Source organism: Cinclus cinclus, chromosome 5, assembly GCF_963662255.1.
Source record: "Cinclus cinclus chromosome 5, bCinCin1.1, whole genome shotgun sequence".
Lineage (NCBI taxonomy): Eukaryota > Metazoa > Chordata > Aves > Passeriformes > Cinclidae > Cinclus > Cinclus cinclus.
The window spans coordinates 18,466,673-18,481,406 of record NC_085050.1 but is presented as its reverse complement, the minus strand read 5'-3'; the positions used below and the strand labels follow the sequence as shown (position 1 = coordinate 18,481,406).

The following is a 14,734-nucleotide window of genomic DNA, read 5'->3' as shown; positions in this document are numbered from 1 at the left end:
TAACTCCTGTGTTAAACTATTTCTTTTCTTAACAAGAATAAATACTGCAGAGAAGTGATCCAACTATACTGAAATGTGGAATCGCATCAGGTGAACGCATATTTTTATCCTGTTCCAAACAGTTCTGCAAATAACTTTACACAATCCTAGTATTTTTACAGGCTATCCACCATAATTTTTCTTAAAAGCCTTTTTGGTTTAGATAAACGTGTACCATCTCAAAGCATTTATTACTGTTCAGTATGGTTTTGCAAAAGTGCACAACGTTTTTTGGTTTTACTGCCATTATTTCCCGAATTACAATTAAACACAATCCCCAAATATAATCCATCTTCAGAAGAGGTAAATTCAATGAAAGCTAATAAAATTCACCTTTCTTTATGTACTTCATTGTACCATAACTGGACTTTATCAGGACTGTTGGGGGTTGGTTCTTTCCCTTTTCCCTCTGTGAAATTTTCCCCATTGTCATGCTGTTGACTGGGCCCTGGTGGCAACGGGGAGGGGGGGGAGAGAAGAGGGAAACCCCTCGATATCCAAACATCCAGAAGAGCAGAGGGAAAGCTCTGGCTCTCCCCATTTTTTTCCCCCGCGGAGTTCGGACGAGAAGGACGATCGCCGCCTGTGCCCCATCCCTGCCATCCCAGCGCTGGGAGCCATCCTCACTGCTGTCAGACCCTGCCCTGCTGCCTTCTCGCTGTAACCTGCCACCATCCAGCACTCTGCTGAGCACCAGGACCCACACCGTGAGCGGAGAGCTCTCTCCCCATCTCTCTCTCCCCCTGGGACAGCGCTGCCATCACCCCCAGCCCTCCTGCAGCTCTGCGGGACCCGCCCGCCCCCAGCACCGGGAACTGCAGCTCAGGGAAAAGGTGCCTGCAGCCAAAAAACACTGGGACTGAGTTACTGTTCTGTTTGTGGGTAATTTCATAGCTGTTGTTGTTCTTGTTTGTCTTGTTAGTTATACTAGTAAAGAACTGCTATTCCTATCCCCATATCTTTGCCTGAGAGCTCCCTTAATTTCAAAATCATAATAATTTGAAGGGAGTAGGGTTCACATTTTTCAGTTCAAAGGGAGGCTTCTGTCTTTCTTAGCAATACCTGTCTTTCAAACTAGGACAAGGACCAATCTGACTTGGTAAAAACCACTTCAAGCACAACCACAACAATTTCAACGCGAACACTCACTAAAAACTCAAAACCCTGCAACTTTAAGGAAGAGATTTTAGTTTTGGTTATCCATTTCTGTAACAGAAAGAAGACTCTGAGCCTAACTAAAAAAAATTCAGTAAGTGTGAAACCCTGATTACACTGACAATTTTTCAACCCTTCTACAGTCCTACATGAATTACACTAAGGGAAAAAGTATTGTGAACTTTGTTATACAAGTAAAAATAACCCAGCAGATACAGAGAGCTTCAGTCAGCCTCATAGGGGAGTAAACAGCCTCAAATGTTATGCTGTGCCACAAGATATGATGATCTATTTTAATGGTGTCATTTTAATGTTTAATCAATTTTCTAGGTTTTGAATATAAACTTAGTGCTGAAAATAAAATATACACACAAGGCAAAAACCAGAATCCACATTACTAAAAAAGTACTACTCTGCCAACCAAGCTTATGTTGCTTCTGATCTCCATTATCTGACCAACATACTCAACTGCATTCAATTTAAAATTCACTAATATGAATATTGCTGCTGAACCACTTAAAACAAAGATACAAGCTCTATCAGCAGGGATAGTAAATACTTTGCCAAATACAATGCATGAAAATGAACCATTAATTATCTATGATGACTCATAAGCCTACATTTGCTGGCTAATTTTTATTAAATAAATGCTACATTGCACAGAAACATTACCCTTCTTAATTTGATCTTTTATTTAAGTTGAGAATGGTATAAATTTTTTTTTAACTGGAAAAAAATGTCATGAAAACAATATGCTGAGACATGTTGCAAATCATTCACTCCACATAAATTATCTGAAGCTTATTTACCTACACTTCCTTTAGAAGCACAGTCAGGCACTACTCCAGCTCCAATGTTCCTAGTGCTCCCAAAGCAAGTCCTCTCCTCCTCTGCCCCATCTGAAGCCTTGTAAAGACTCTTACCTCTCCCTTTAATCAATACTGCTTTACACCCTTCTGGCTCTAGCACAGGTCTGCTGAAACAGTGACAGCAGATTCCCCTCCTCTGGACTGTGGTCGTGATCATGACATCTCCTCTCCACCCTTCCTTGTACCCTCAGGTACCTCCACCAATGTATTCTCACTCCAAAACTTAATTGCTACAGTGGGGTGGGATGGGGTATCAGACCTGATTTTTACACTTACATTACCCCTTCTAGCCTACTGTAACAGCCCTTACCATGCTTTTTTACAAGTTCCCCTCAGGTTGTCCCACTCCAGATAAAACTACAAGAAACATCTGAGAACATTTATGCAGGCCATGCCAGGGGGACTTATTGCACTGTGAATCTTTCTTGTTCCATTTAAAACATAATTTAGAACCTTTATCTTTCATTTAGAACTTTAATTTTATTGTCACCTCCTGTTTTAGAAAAGTTCTTTAAGAATATTAAAGCTTTTGTTTGTTGGTTGGTTTTGTTGGGTTTTTTAAAACTTTGTTATTTCCCCTTGTTCTGAGCAACTCTGAGTTAGACTGATTTCTTTTAGAGGTTTGCATGGGACAAAAATTAAGATTGATTGATCTTAACTGATTAATAAAGCCCAGCTTCCTTCAAAGATTATGAAAAATGAAGTTTCTGAATTGGCTGCAAATGAAAATGTGCTAAAAAGGTAGCACTTTTTTCATGTCTCTGAATGGTTTCATTTTTATTGTCAGTTCACTGACACAGATTTTTCCCTAAAGCAGAATTTTAGCAAGATTTCACAAAATAATTTGTTTTAAAACTGTATTTTGTCCTTGAGATGTCCATGTCTTAGTTTTTCTAAACACCTCTAATTTCTATCTTAAAAAATGTACAATTCAGAAAGGGAAGAGAAAAATGAAGATAATAACAAGCAAATTTGATTACGAACTTGCACAGCAAAGCTTTGCCCGGAAAATGAGGTCTCTCCTCTGTGATCCCACTAACATCAGCAGCAATTCTACCTGTTGAAAAGTTACTACCTAATATTTTGGCTGTCACTGTTTCTCTTTCCTTTCAAACACACTACAAAATATGCGCAGAAGAAATTCCAAAGCAAATGACAGGCACATTAGCACTCTAACCCACATTAATTCTTATTAACTACAGTAATATATCAATATATCAAAACTCAACCTACAAAAATCAACCTAACATTTATTTATTTATTCATTCATCACTTACAAGCATATGACACTACCTCCACTTCAATCCTTGGGATAAAAATATGATTATCTTGGTATCCCCAGAGGTCAAACTATGACAGGAAATAATTTGATGCCCATGCCAAAGTTATTTCAAAGAGATTGTGTATCACAGCCCTTGACACTAGCTCAGGCTCCCAGTGACAGCCAAGCAAAGCACTGGTTTGATCCGTTCATAACCACAGGGCTTCTCTATCACCTCTCACAAATAATGTCAGGATACTGTGTTTTCCCCAAAATTCTATTAACTCATCAATGAAACTTCATTCTGAGCTCTCCTTCCTAGAAAATAAAAGAAGAGATGAAATTATAAAACATAGCTTTTCTAATAGCTAAAATACTGTTTGTGAGACTACATGATCTCTCACCATTTCAGGCAATATTATAATGGACCTTACAAGCCATTTTGACTGTAATGTTTCCAGAGACAGTAAATATTTTTGAGGAACAAATATCAACATCATTTTCTACACTAAGAGATGAAGAATATTTGTGAAGTATAACTGCAGTATAAATATCCAAAACAAAAGTAAGTTTCATTCTGATGCACTGATTCCAAAGACTTCTCAAAACACAGAGTGCATTTCCCAAAAGAGTTTAAAATCCCCCACAAAGGGAGCAGCATTCAAAATTACAACTGGTGCAGACCAAGCACTGTTAACCAGCAGACAAAAAACTCTATCACATCCTACTGATAAACTGGAGTTCAGGTGTGATGCACAGCAACAGCTAAGATTTCATATTTCACGTTGCCACTCCAGCAATACCCCATGTAATGGGAGGAATATCAAGCATTAACTTAATACAGAGTGGAGCAAGATTTAGAAGCTTTCAGAATTCTGTACAGCTGCTAAGGGATGGACAGGAGACAAGCCACTGACCGAGGGGCCCTTGCAACTGCACAGTATAGCACTAACGTGACTATCCAAGCTTAATTAATAAAACAAGCCTTCCATACATGAAAGAGCATAAATGCATGCAAGGTCAATAAAAAACCCTCTCCTATCAAGAACACACAGATTCCTGACAAACACACTGGACATCTGGCCCTAGTAATTTATACTACAGTCTCCAAGAGACAGTTCATTTGATTGAGAAATCCCATTGTTGATGTATCTATAAACTTTCAGATCACTACACTAAACTATAGTTCTGATTTAACCTTCTATTATAAACCCTTCAAACACAACTCTAAGAATCAACTTGAATATTTGATGCCCTGTTTCTTTTCTTTCCCCTTAGCACTTCATATGACTAGAATGATCATGACCTATATAAACTTTTTTTTTTTTCTGCAAGAAATCCATAAAACAGTACTCTGCAAAGCCATCACAGCAGATACATTCTTGTGTCCAGCAGAGATTTAGGCACATCACTGTGCTTTCAGACTCCAACCACCACCCTGGGAGGGCACTGCTCACGTTCTCAGCTGAAGAAAATGGCTCCATGAAACAGCCCCCCACCAGCAGCTTCTAAACACCCAGCCAAGTCCTGAGGATGCCAAGCTTCTTCCTGTCTCAAAACACCCATGCAAAGTATCAAATGACTGTGAAATCAGGCCCTGCCAGAGACAGGGACAAGAGAATGCACGTGGAAGGGAGCAGTGCATTCGGGTTTCTCAGAAACAGGAAGAGAGTTGTTAGAAGAGAGCCCTGTTCACTGCCTGTTTTGAGGACAAGGCCTGACTCTACACTCCTCGTGTCAGGCTATTTAGGATACTCAATTTCCCAACACTTAGCAGAACCCAGCCTCTAAATTCTTTCATAATTCCAGCCTTCTTCAAGTCATGCACACTGGCTTATTCAAATATTTAGGAAGTCCTGTCAACAGAAGCAAGGCAGACACACATTTATAAAAGCATTTAGAGACCAAATTGGCAAATTTAAATACAAAACAAACAAAAGACAGGCAGTGATGTCACTTGCTATAGAAAGCTTCAGGGACATTCAAAGAGGAAAATCATGTTTCATTTTAAAATGTAACAAAACGAACGGACAGTTAATGGACATGGTATCCTAAAAACAAACAAAAAACCCTGTGTAATTTTAAGCGATGTTTGAAAAAAAACCTCCAAAACCAAAAGCACAAAATTTTATAAAACCCAACCCAAAATATTTCTGTAATGCACAATATTTGTTACAGCACCATGACTAGGTTATTATGACCATGAAAATTGACGCAATTTTAATCTGAAACATCCTAAATTAAATTCAGCTGAAATATGAAAATCTGGCTCCAAGTGCAGATAAGTTATTAAATATATAAAAAAGCAACTGTTTTCCCAGCTACTAAAATTTACTTCCATGCGTGTTTTTTTCATTTATTCTTCTTTCACCTAATCCTCATTTTCTCAGGGACACTAGGGGAGCGGGAGAGGGTGGGTGGAATTTAAAGCTTTCCAAATTAAAGATTTAAAAAAGCAATTCATTTCAGGACCTATATTTGAGGCAGTGATATTTCAGACGGATAGTCTTCATAGTCACTGCGAAATCCTCGGGTCCCAAGGGGAAACGCAACAAACGCGGCTCTAGAAACCACACACAGCGCTCTCCGGCCCCGCCGAGGAGGGAGAGGAGCGGGACAAGGAGCAAAAGAGGGATGGGACGAGCGGCGCCGGGAGGCCCCGGACCCCGTGCCCAGGAGGAGGCCACAAGGACCGGGAGCGACGGCCGGGAACAAAGCGCCAGGGAGGGGCAGCGCGGAAGGGAGGCGTGCGTGGGGGCACAGCGGCAGGTCGGGGCTCACCCGGGCCTGTCGCTCCAGCTGTGAGTGGAGGCTGGAGCCCTGCAGCCGCTGCACGACCCTCGCGATGGTGAGGGACAGCCCGCGGTCCGGGTCCAGCATCGCGGCCCCTGCGCGGCCGGGCCGGGCCGCCTTCACTGCAGCACCGCCGCGTTACCCGGCAACGGCGGCAGCGGCGCCGTCTGCGGCTGCGTCCGGGCGGGAACCGGCGCCGCACTGAAAGGTTCCCACCCGCCGCCGCCGCCGCCTCACCCTGACGGGGTAAAAAGACCCCGAAAGCCGTGGATGCTCCTGGTCGGAAGGAACGACAAAAGTCAGAGGGTCCGCGAACAGTCAGAAAGTTTTATCAGAAAACTACTGGAAATTGTTATGCCCTGACCTGCTATAAAAGCCCAGAAAGAAAGAAGGGAGGAGAAAGAGATGAGGGGTCCCGGTTCCTGCGCAGCGATTCAGCTGCTGGGATGCTCAGGGTCCTGCGCGGATTCCTTTTTATGGACAGGTTTCTCCACCCCGAAGACGCGTTTCTGTGTGCTTTTTGAGGGATACGAGACGGCCTGTATTGATGCGAAGTTTTCTTGCACTTTTGGACATTTCACCTTGTGTGCTCGGCATGGTTGAGGCGTTAGCTCAGGCTCAGTACAGGAGCCCACACAGCCCTGCTTTAAACCGAGCAGGTGTGTGGCGCTGTGTGCTCATCCCTGGTCGTGCACATGCCAGGAACTTCCATCTATTTAGCATCTCTGGGAAAATCTATTCCTATGTGCATCAGTAACAGAACCATGTAATCAAATTTTTGCTTAATAAACTAATTTACTAGGTCAAAATACCAATTTTTAAAGTCCCAGAAGGATTAATAAATAAACTAAGAGAGGAAAGAACATGGATCATTGACCTCTAAAGCATTAGGACCCATTTTCAGCTCTGAGGATGACCTCTGTAAAACAGAGAATGTTTCAAGTTTCTGAAGCATCAGGAATAACTTCTTCACTTTTGGGAGTGCCAGATGTGAGGAAATGATAGCTGTCATCAGTTATGTAAATAGAAAATAGAACTGCATATAATAGGTATAAAATTGCACCTGAACTCATTTGTCTGCAACCACTTTTGACTTATCTGCGAGCATTTCTGGATAACATGAAGTTTAAATAGTAATAGAAAGTCAGAGATGAAGTTCTTTAATGAACTGTAGAGAAACCTGAAAAAGTCACTTATTCTAATGAAAATACTGAGGAGAGGTTGCTTCTCAATTCATGGAGAGCATGGGGAAATCAAGCGCCCAATTGACTACCAGTGCCTTGAATGTCTATTCTGATTTACATCAGGTTTTCCATCAGTTCTTTTCTTACATGCGTGTGTGATGTTAGGGCCAATAGTGAGCACATTTTTTTCCTGTGTATTGAGAGAGTTAATGAATATTTTGTCTACATTCCCAACTGAACAAGCATACAAAGTGTAATAGCTTTCTGTGCTAATTCATAAAAACAGTCTGCAAAATACAGAGAGTACCTCATACAGAGAGTACCTCACCTCATTTTGGTTTGTTTATTTTGTTTTGTTTTGTTTTTTAATTGATTAGGATCAGCTCTGCAGGCCAATAGCTGAAGTTCAGAGTTTTACATTTTAGCCACAAGTGTGAGAGAAAGCTGTCCCTCCTTGTCTGGCACAGTCCTCAGCAGCATTTTCCTTTCCAGTTTGTGAGCGAACCTGTGGATTGCCACAGGCATGGAAGTCTTACATTGTGTTTAGTGAGTGTGTTATTTGTCAGGGCTGCTTGATATGTGAGAACTCAGAAGCTGGGTACATTCCTACTGGTAGCACAACACAATCTCTGGCTGCTTTCCATGTGATCTGCAGGCACCACATTTGGCCACATGGCAGGTCACAGAGTGAGATAGAAGCCACAACACCTTGCTAGTTAGAAGTTTGTGTTCCCCTGCTATTGGGAAATATGGGGAAATCATACATCAGGTGAGTTTCATGTGCAATGCATGAGACTTTGCTGGTCTGCAAAAGCCATCCTGATCACTATAGGTCAAGAAAACAGTACAGAAAACTAATGTCAGCTGTGGATGAGTAATTTCCTGCAGATGAATACCTCTGCTCCAAGGTTGCCTTTATAACCCTCTGCGTATGCACATCTGTCAGTCTTCATTCCCTATTTGTTTAGGCTGTTTCCAGTGTGGTTTCTTTCCACTGGGTTTCCCTTTGGTCAGTTACATCTCTGGTATGGGTAGGAAAACTTACTTCTTTCTTGTAAATGCCAATCCAATCTTAAAAGTAGGGCAATTTTATAAGGAGATAATCTACAGGATCTTACCAAGGCTTAACAGCTTCTTGTGTATCCCTACCATATCTAGTTAAGCTATCTCATGCTTTAGTGCATGCTTTTTTTTTTGTTTCCTTACAAGGAGTGTACTGCATAGCAGCTTGAGAATGATACAGAGTCATTATTAGAAAATATCACTTAAATAGCAGGCATTGGCAGAAATCCCAACTAATGCTTTAGCCTGTTCTCCTGGTATCACATGACTGTTTAACTTGGTTCATGTGATAAGTTTTCAACAATTACGCACTTTCATCACGATTTACTTTTAAACTGCAAGTAAGCAGCTGCATTTCAGTCAGCATAGAGTGGTTTTATGATGCCCAGTACCACATACCAGAGGTAGCTTGTTGGTTTTATCAGAAGGTCTAGTGTAGATGTCATAGTTTTTCTGTTTCAAGTTGTTGGTCTTTCCTTCTCAGTGTTTCAGTCTCACACCCTTGAATAATAATTTTTTTCCCTTTGTATTTCTCCTCCATTTGCATCTGCAGTGCTCTGCAGTGTAATACCTTAGTTTACTGTGTTTTGTGTCAAGTTACTTCACTTAACTGTACTTGATACTGGTATCTGAAGTGTCTGTTATTAATCTGCCACAACAGGTCTGGAAATCATTGAGAATCTGGAAACAGAAAATAAAAATTACATAGTCAGTCAGTTTGGCTTTTTCCATGTAATATGGTAGTTGACCTAATGTCCAGCTAGGCTGTCTGAAAGTATCACCAAAGGAGACAGTGGTGTTGTATGACAGATAATGGATGGGGGAAGACAACAAAATCCCAGCAAGGTCAATACAATCCCAACAGTCCCAGTCACAAAATCCCATCAGACAACAAAATCCTAGCACTTCCAGTCAGCTGCTCATAAGACATTCTTCCTAAGCAATTCACAACACCCATGCTGCCCTGATCTCACCTTCACCTTTCATTCTGTTGCTGTGAGAAATGCCAAGTCAAGAAGTCTCCTCTTAGGAGGAGGTGCTTTCACTGCTGGGGGAGCAGGGCTGCAGAGGGGCTGGAGTGGGAACACTGCCCCTTTACTTGTGCTGAGGTGAGTGCCTTCATGCACTCAGTGTTGGCAGTAAAAGGGAACAAGGTATGGTGCAGAATAGGACTAAGTATGCAATCACTGGGACTTATTAGTGTAGGTGAGCCACTTCCCTTTCCTTTGTGCCCTGAGTGCCAAAAGGGTTAATGCTATCCAGGAGCAGCTACATATTGCATTAAGACTGATAATGTATCATAGATAGTGTGTAGCTCCTTAAGTTATTCCCTTTTTAGTTTTTTTTTCTTGTGCTACAGGAGACACTACCAGGAGAATGGCAGTGTGGGCAAACCCCAGTGGAAGTGTGGGTCAGGTGTAGGGATAGCAGTGTCCCAAATTAGCCAAGTGCCACAGAAACCCAGGTTTACAAGAAAAAAACCACCCCAAAACAAAAAACCGAAACCAAATCAAAACAAAAAAAAACCAACAATAACCCAACCCAACAACTTTTCTGCCAAAACAAAAGGATAAGACATTAGAGGAGAAAAAACTGATGAACAAAAGCTACACACATCCTCCCTTATGCCCCCAGACCTCCAAATGTGCCTTTCTTTAGACAGGGTACTTTTATCCCCACTCAGATAAACCAGATTTTTGAAGTATTTGGTTAGTGTTTTTTTCATCTGAACAGCTACTCCTGTCCAAAACTTCAATTCTTCTTTCTCCACTTGAAACCATTTTAATGTGTGAGTGCCTAAAATCCATAATCCCAGTCCTCCATTTCAAGGCATTATCAGAACTTCACCTGTGAACTAATGTGTCAGGTTCCAATAGATTTCTCATCCAAGCAGGTGCTTTCAGAGAACATCATATTCAGTCTTTAATTCAGTGTGCTCACTCTCTATTAGACAAATGTATATTAAAGCTTAATCTCTGTTATGAGCTAATCCTGCAAGCTCCTCTTTATAATATCCACTGGTTTCCTTGTGCAGTCTGGTGCAGTCTGAATCATGATATATTGTTTGGAGCTGATAACAGATGTATGACAAAAGAAGAAAGATCTGACTCACCCTCTTTCAAACTTTATTCAAATTACCAAAAAGTGACAGTGTGTATTTTGACAAGTTTCAATACTTTCTTCAAAATAATCAGTTCCTGTGGAGTAATGAGATTTTTTTTTGCCCCAATACCACCGATGCAATCTGAAGAATGTAGGAAGTTTAGATGATGTATCTTCATTTATCAGAGCAGAAAACATCTCTTATTGCAGAATGGTGTTCATGAGAAAGTAATATATTTTCTGTAATATGTGGCTGAACTTGAGAGCTAGACTTTGACTACCAGTGATGTCAAGGATTATCAGTCTAGTTTTAGGAGTTTCACATTGCTTCAGTTCATGATTTTAGGTAATTTCCTACCGAACCTTGGCTTTAGATAGTGTAAGCCTACCTAGAGAGGACCATGTATTTCAGGCCATAATATGTGTTAGTGGTACTTTTTGGTGGCATTTCTGAGTCATAGCAGGAACTGTGAGTAGTTATCAAGTATGTAACAAAACTAACATGCACAAAGTCCCTAGTTTTTTCTAGTGTTATTAGATTTAGTCCATTTTTTCATGCGACTAAAACATTTTCATGTTTTATTAGTCAAGTGATATGGGTTCTAATTCTCTATCTTCTGGTTGGTAAAATCCCATGTGGGCAGTTGTCATGCATGAAGATAAAATTATGCCAGTGTAGGATTTCTCAGACTTAAAGCAGAAACTGAGTCTTTTGCTCTAGATACAGACTGAAGAGAAACACATGCTGAATCACAAGTACAGTTGATACACTGAGTAGTTCATGCACTTCACACATGGCTTGCATATTCTGTTTCTTTAAATTGTGTATTCACCTGAGAGCAAGTCTGTTGGGAAATCTACACAGCTATTGTACTTAGCCAAACCTTTTAAAAGACAAGATTCAGCATTCATGCACAAGCATTTTCTCAGTTCACACAGCTTACTTTAGCTATTTCTTTTCAGGTTTTTACAAAATTTAACCAACTGGTCTGTAAGGAAGAGATGCAGTAAAAAGAACTGTCTCAGTGAATTCTTAGTTTACATCTCCATGTCAGAATTTACTGGTGTGTGGGTGTGCTAGGGTGAGATTGTGTTCTTTTCAAACCTATTGACTCCAATGAATCTATGTGATCTAAATACAATCAGGACTTGGGCTGTCTATCACAAGAAGTATGCTCTTTTTAAAAAAGGAACAATCTGATCTAGTGGGTGGCATCCCTGCCCTTGGAGAGGGGGGATTGGAACTAGATGATCTTTAAGGTTCCTTCCAACCCAAGCCTTTCCACAAGGCTATGAAAGTATCTAAAAACATAAGTGTGGTGATGTTTTATATCTATTTTTGAAAAATATAACACCCTCTCATTCTCTGTTTATTTGTTACACCATATTGAGCATTACCACACTGAAATAATTTTTTGGTGCTGTGTCATACTTATTGCAGTAAGGGAATTTTGTCTTCTGTGGAAAATGTAATAAATGTTTTAAGGTAGTCTGTTATACTTTTGTTCACTGCCTGGAATATATACAATTTACTACACAGTCATATCAAGGCATGTTGCAAGTCTTCAACAATCAGCAGACCACCTCGGATACATTATTTAGTGTCTAGATCATAGCTGCCTTCTCCTTAATCAAAGAGGTAGAACTATAAACTTCAGTGGCAGAACAAGGATCTCTTCTTGGGTACATTTTATCCTTCTGATTAAGATTTGATGACAAAGTTGATTAATTCTTTCTCCTCTCTCTCTGTTTTTTTTTTCCATGTGAAGGATTATTATGTTGTTTTATTTCCTTATTTGATAAATTTTCAAATACAAGATTCAAAAGTGAAGAATAAACCAAAAGTAACTAGAAACTCTTGAACGGTTTGTGTAATTGTTATGGTTCACCAGCTACTGGAACTGTTCAAAGAAACAATTTAGTTTCAGTCAGGGAGATTTTTACTTCCATTACAAGAATTTTTCACATATCCTTTACCTTGATTTCTGCTTCCTTAACTTGATGTCTGCTCTGTTGGAAAGACAGCTGGAAGCACAACAAAAAGGAAATGCTGAGTGAGCAGAGGAGAGCAAGAGAACCTTCATAAGTTTCTCATGGTTTTGTCTTCAGTGATAGTGCTTTCCTTTCCCTGTATGGACAAATGCTATGTATCATCGAAAGGAGCAGGCACTGATTAAATATCATCACCAACTATGGAATAGAATCTTCTCTGACACATCTCGGGCCATAGTGGGAGCCTAAAGGATCCTATGTTGAAATATTTGCAGTTGTCCTTTATTAGTTCAAAAGAGAATAAGTCAAAATGTAAAACTGAGTCCTAATTTCTTAATTTCTACTGTTTCTCTCTTTATATACAGAAATACATTATTGCAAAAAGTTATCTAAAACACTGATTACTGATACTGCCTGTTACAGGAATTGTGCATAGAAGAAGAACAACTAGACAAACTTTGACTGTGGAAATGAGTTCATTATAACAACACACTCAAAAAATCACCCAAAAAAGAGTGGAACAGTGGGATGGGAGCGCACACATATGTGAAGCACAGCTCTAAAGGCTGGATTCAGAGCCAATGAGTAGCAGACTACCCTGTTTTCATTAACCCAAAACATACAAATTATTAGACGGATCTGCTTTAAGGAAAAATGACACCAAAATATTATACACAGCTCTAGGGAGCACAAACAAACCCAAATGATTTGATTTCAGATGAAGCTGTGCACATTGAAACCAAAAATTTTAAATATAAAATGCATTTAGGTTTTCTGTTTTGCATCACTGTTTAGAGGTCTGTAAAGAAATCTTTCAAATGCACAACAAATTTGCTAAATCAAAAAAAGGACAGAGGTAGTACCTAAAAAATTGTATTATTTTGTTAATTACAGGATACAGGCTTGAATCTTACAATCTATATTGCAGCATGTTTCCAGAAAGATCAGGAAGGAAAATTAGAAAACATTCACAAAAGTCAATGTGCTAAAGGGCTCAGGAAGGGTTGAAATAATTTATTAAAAAAAAAAAAAAAAAGAGACAAGGTATGAAACTAATAAACCAAAGACTGTACAGTTTAGCTGAGACTATCAGTCATTGGTATGAGTAAGCTGTCATATAGCAATGCAATTTATCATTGATCGCTTTTGTTCTTCGTAGGAAGGACCCCTGTGGCCAACATTCCTATCCACTGTTTAGCAAAGGACACATTTTCTGGAGCAGATGGGATAAAATGTGCTCTGAGCTTAAATAAATACAGGTGTGCACTCTAGTAGATAGTGTGGATAAAATTTCCTGGTCTTTGTCTGAAACTGAATTAAGGCTTGCATTCATAGACAGTAGAGCAGGGTGGATTCCTGATATAACGTATAACATTAATAATGTATAACATTAACCTAAAATATAGAATTAAAGTACCTCATTGGAGCTGCTCAACAGGAGAAGGGCTTTTCATTTTGGCAGGATTAGACTAATAACAAAAGCAGCATACTAAAATTTTAGATCAAAAGCATGATGCATAATGTCAGCCCCCACATATGTATTGGCATACAGGGAAGTAACAGAATGAGATCATCATAGAATCATAGAATATCCTGAGTTTGAAGGGACCTCAAGATCATTGACTCCAGCTCCACACCCTGCACAGGACTGTCCCCAAGAGTCACACCACATGCCTGGGACTGTTCTCCAAATGCTTCTTGAACTCTCTCAGGCTTGGTGCTGTGACCACTTCCATGGGGAGCCTGTTCCAGTGCTCAGTCTCCCTCTGGGTTTGGAGCCTTCTCCAAATATCCAACCTAAACCTCCCCTGACACAACTTCATGACACTGACTCTTTTAAGGAAGCTACTTTTAAAATGTAGTGTTGTTTTTCTGCTTCCAGATATATCTGTGTGGTTTGCAGCAAGAATATGGATGGGGCAAATATTTAAAATAGATGCAACTAGCTCTCATAATCTTATCTGAGAAGCACAAATCTTTGAGACTTAACCATTTATTTACTCCTTAGAACTGGAAATAACACCATTGTTGGAGGTACTGAACCCAGCTCAGCTGGATTGCCTAAGGGATGAACAGTCCAGACTTAAGGTGCCATTTTAAAATTCACAGTTTTGGTTAAGTTGGCCTAAAGGAGGAGAAAACTATGCACTAATAGGATGAGTAATAGGTAAAGAAGCATTCATGAGGATGCATTGAAGAAGGAACGGAAGAAGTTGTTATAATGTCACTAACTAAATGAGCCTCCATGTCAGGGTGATGGGAAAAGTGTAAGCAAG

At 40.0% G+C, this 14,734-nt stretch overlaps 1 protein-coding gene across 2 annotated transcripts in view; it reads right to left on the bottom strand.

Annotated features, from left to right (window-relative positions):
- Positions 1-6,204, bottom strand: part of TBC1D19 (TBC1 domain family member 19) — a 49,152-nt gene extending 42,948 nt beyond the window's left edge. For both annotated transcript variants that reach the window (XM_062493437.1, XM_062493438.1), the window contains exon 1: positions 6,106-6,204. In XM_062493437.1, the coding sequence (XP_062349421.1) occupies positions 6,106-6,204 (99 nt within the window). The remainder of the gene's footprint in view (positions 1-6,105) is intronic.
- Positions 6,205-14,734: the final 8,530 nt, after the last annotated feature.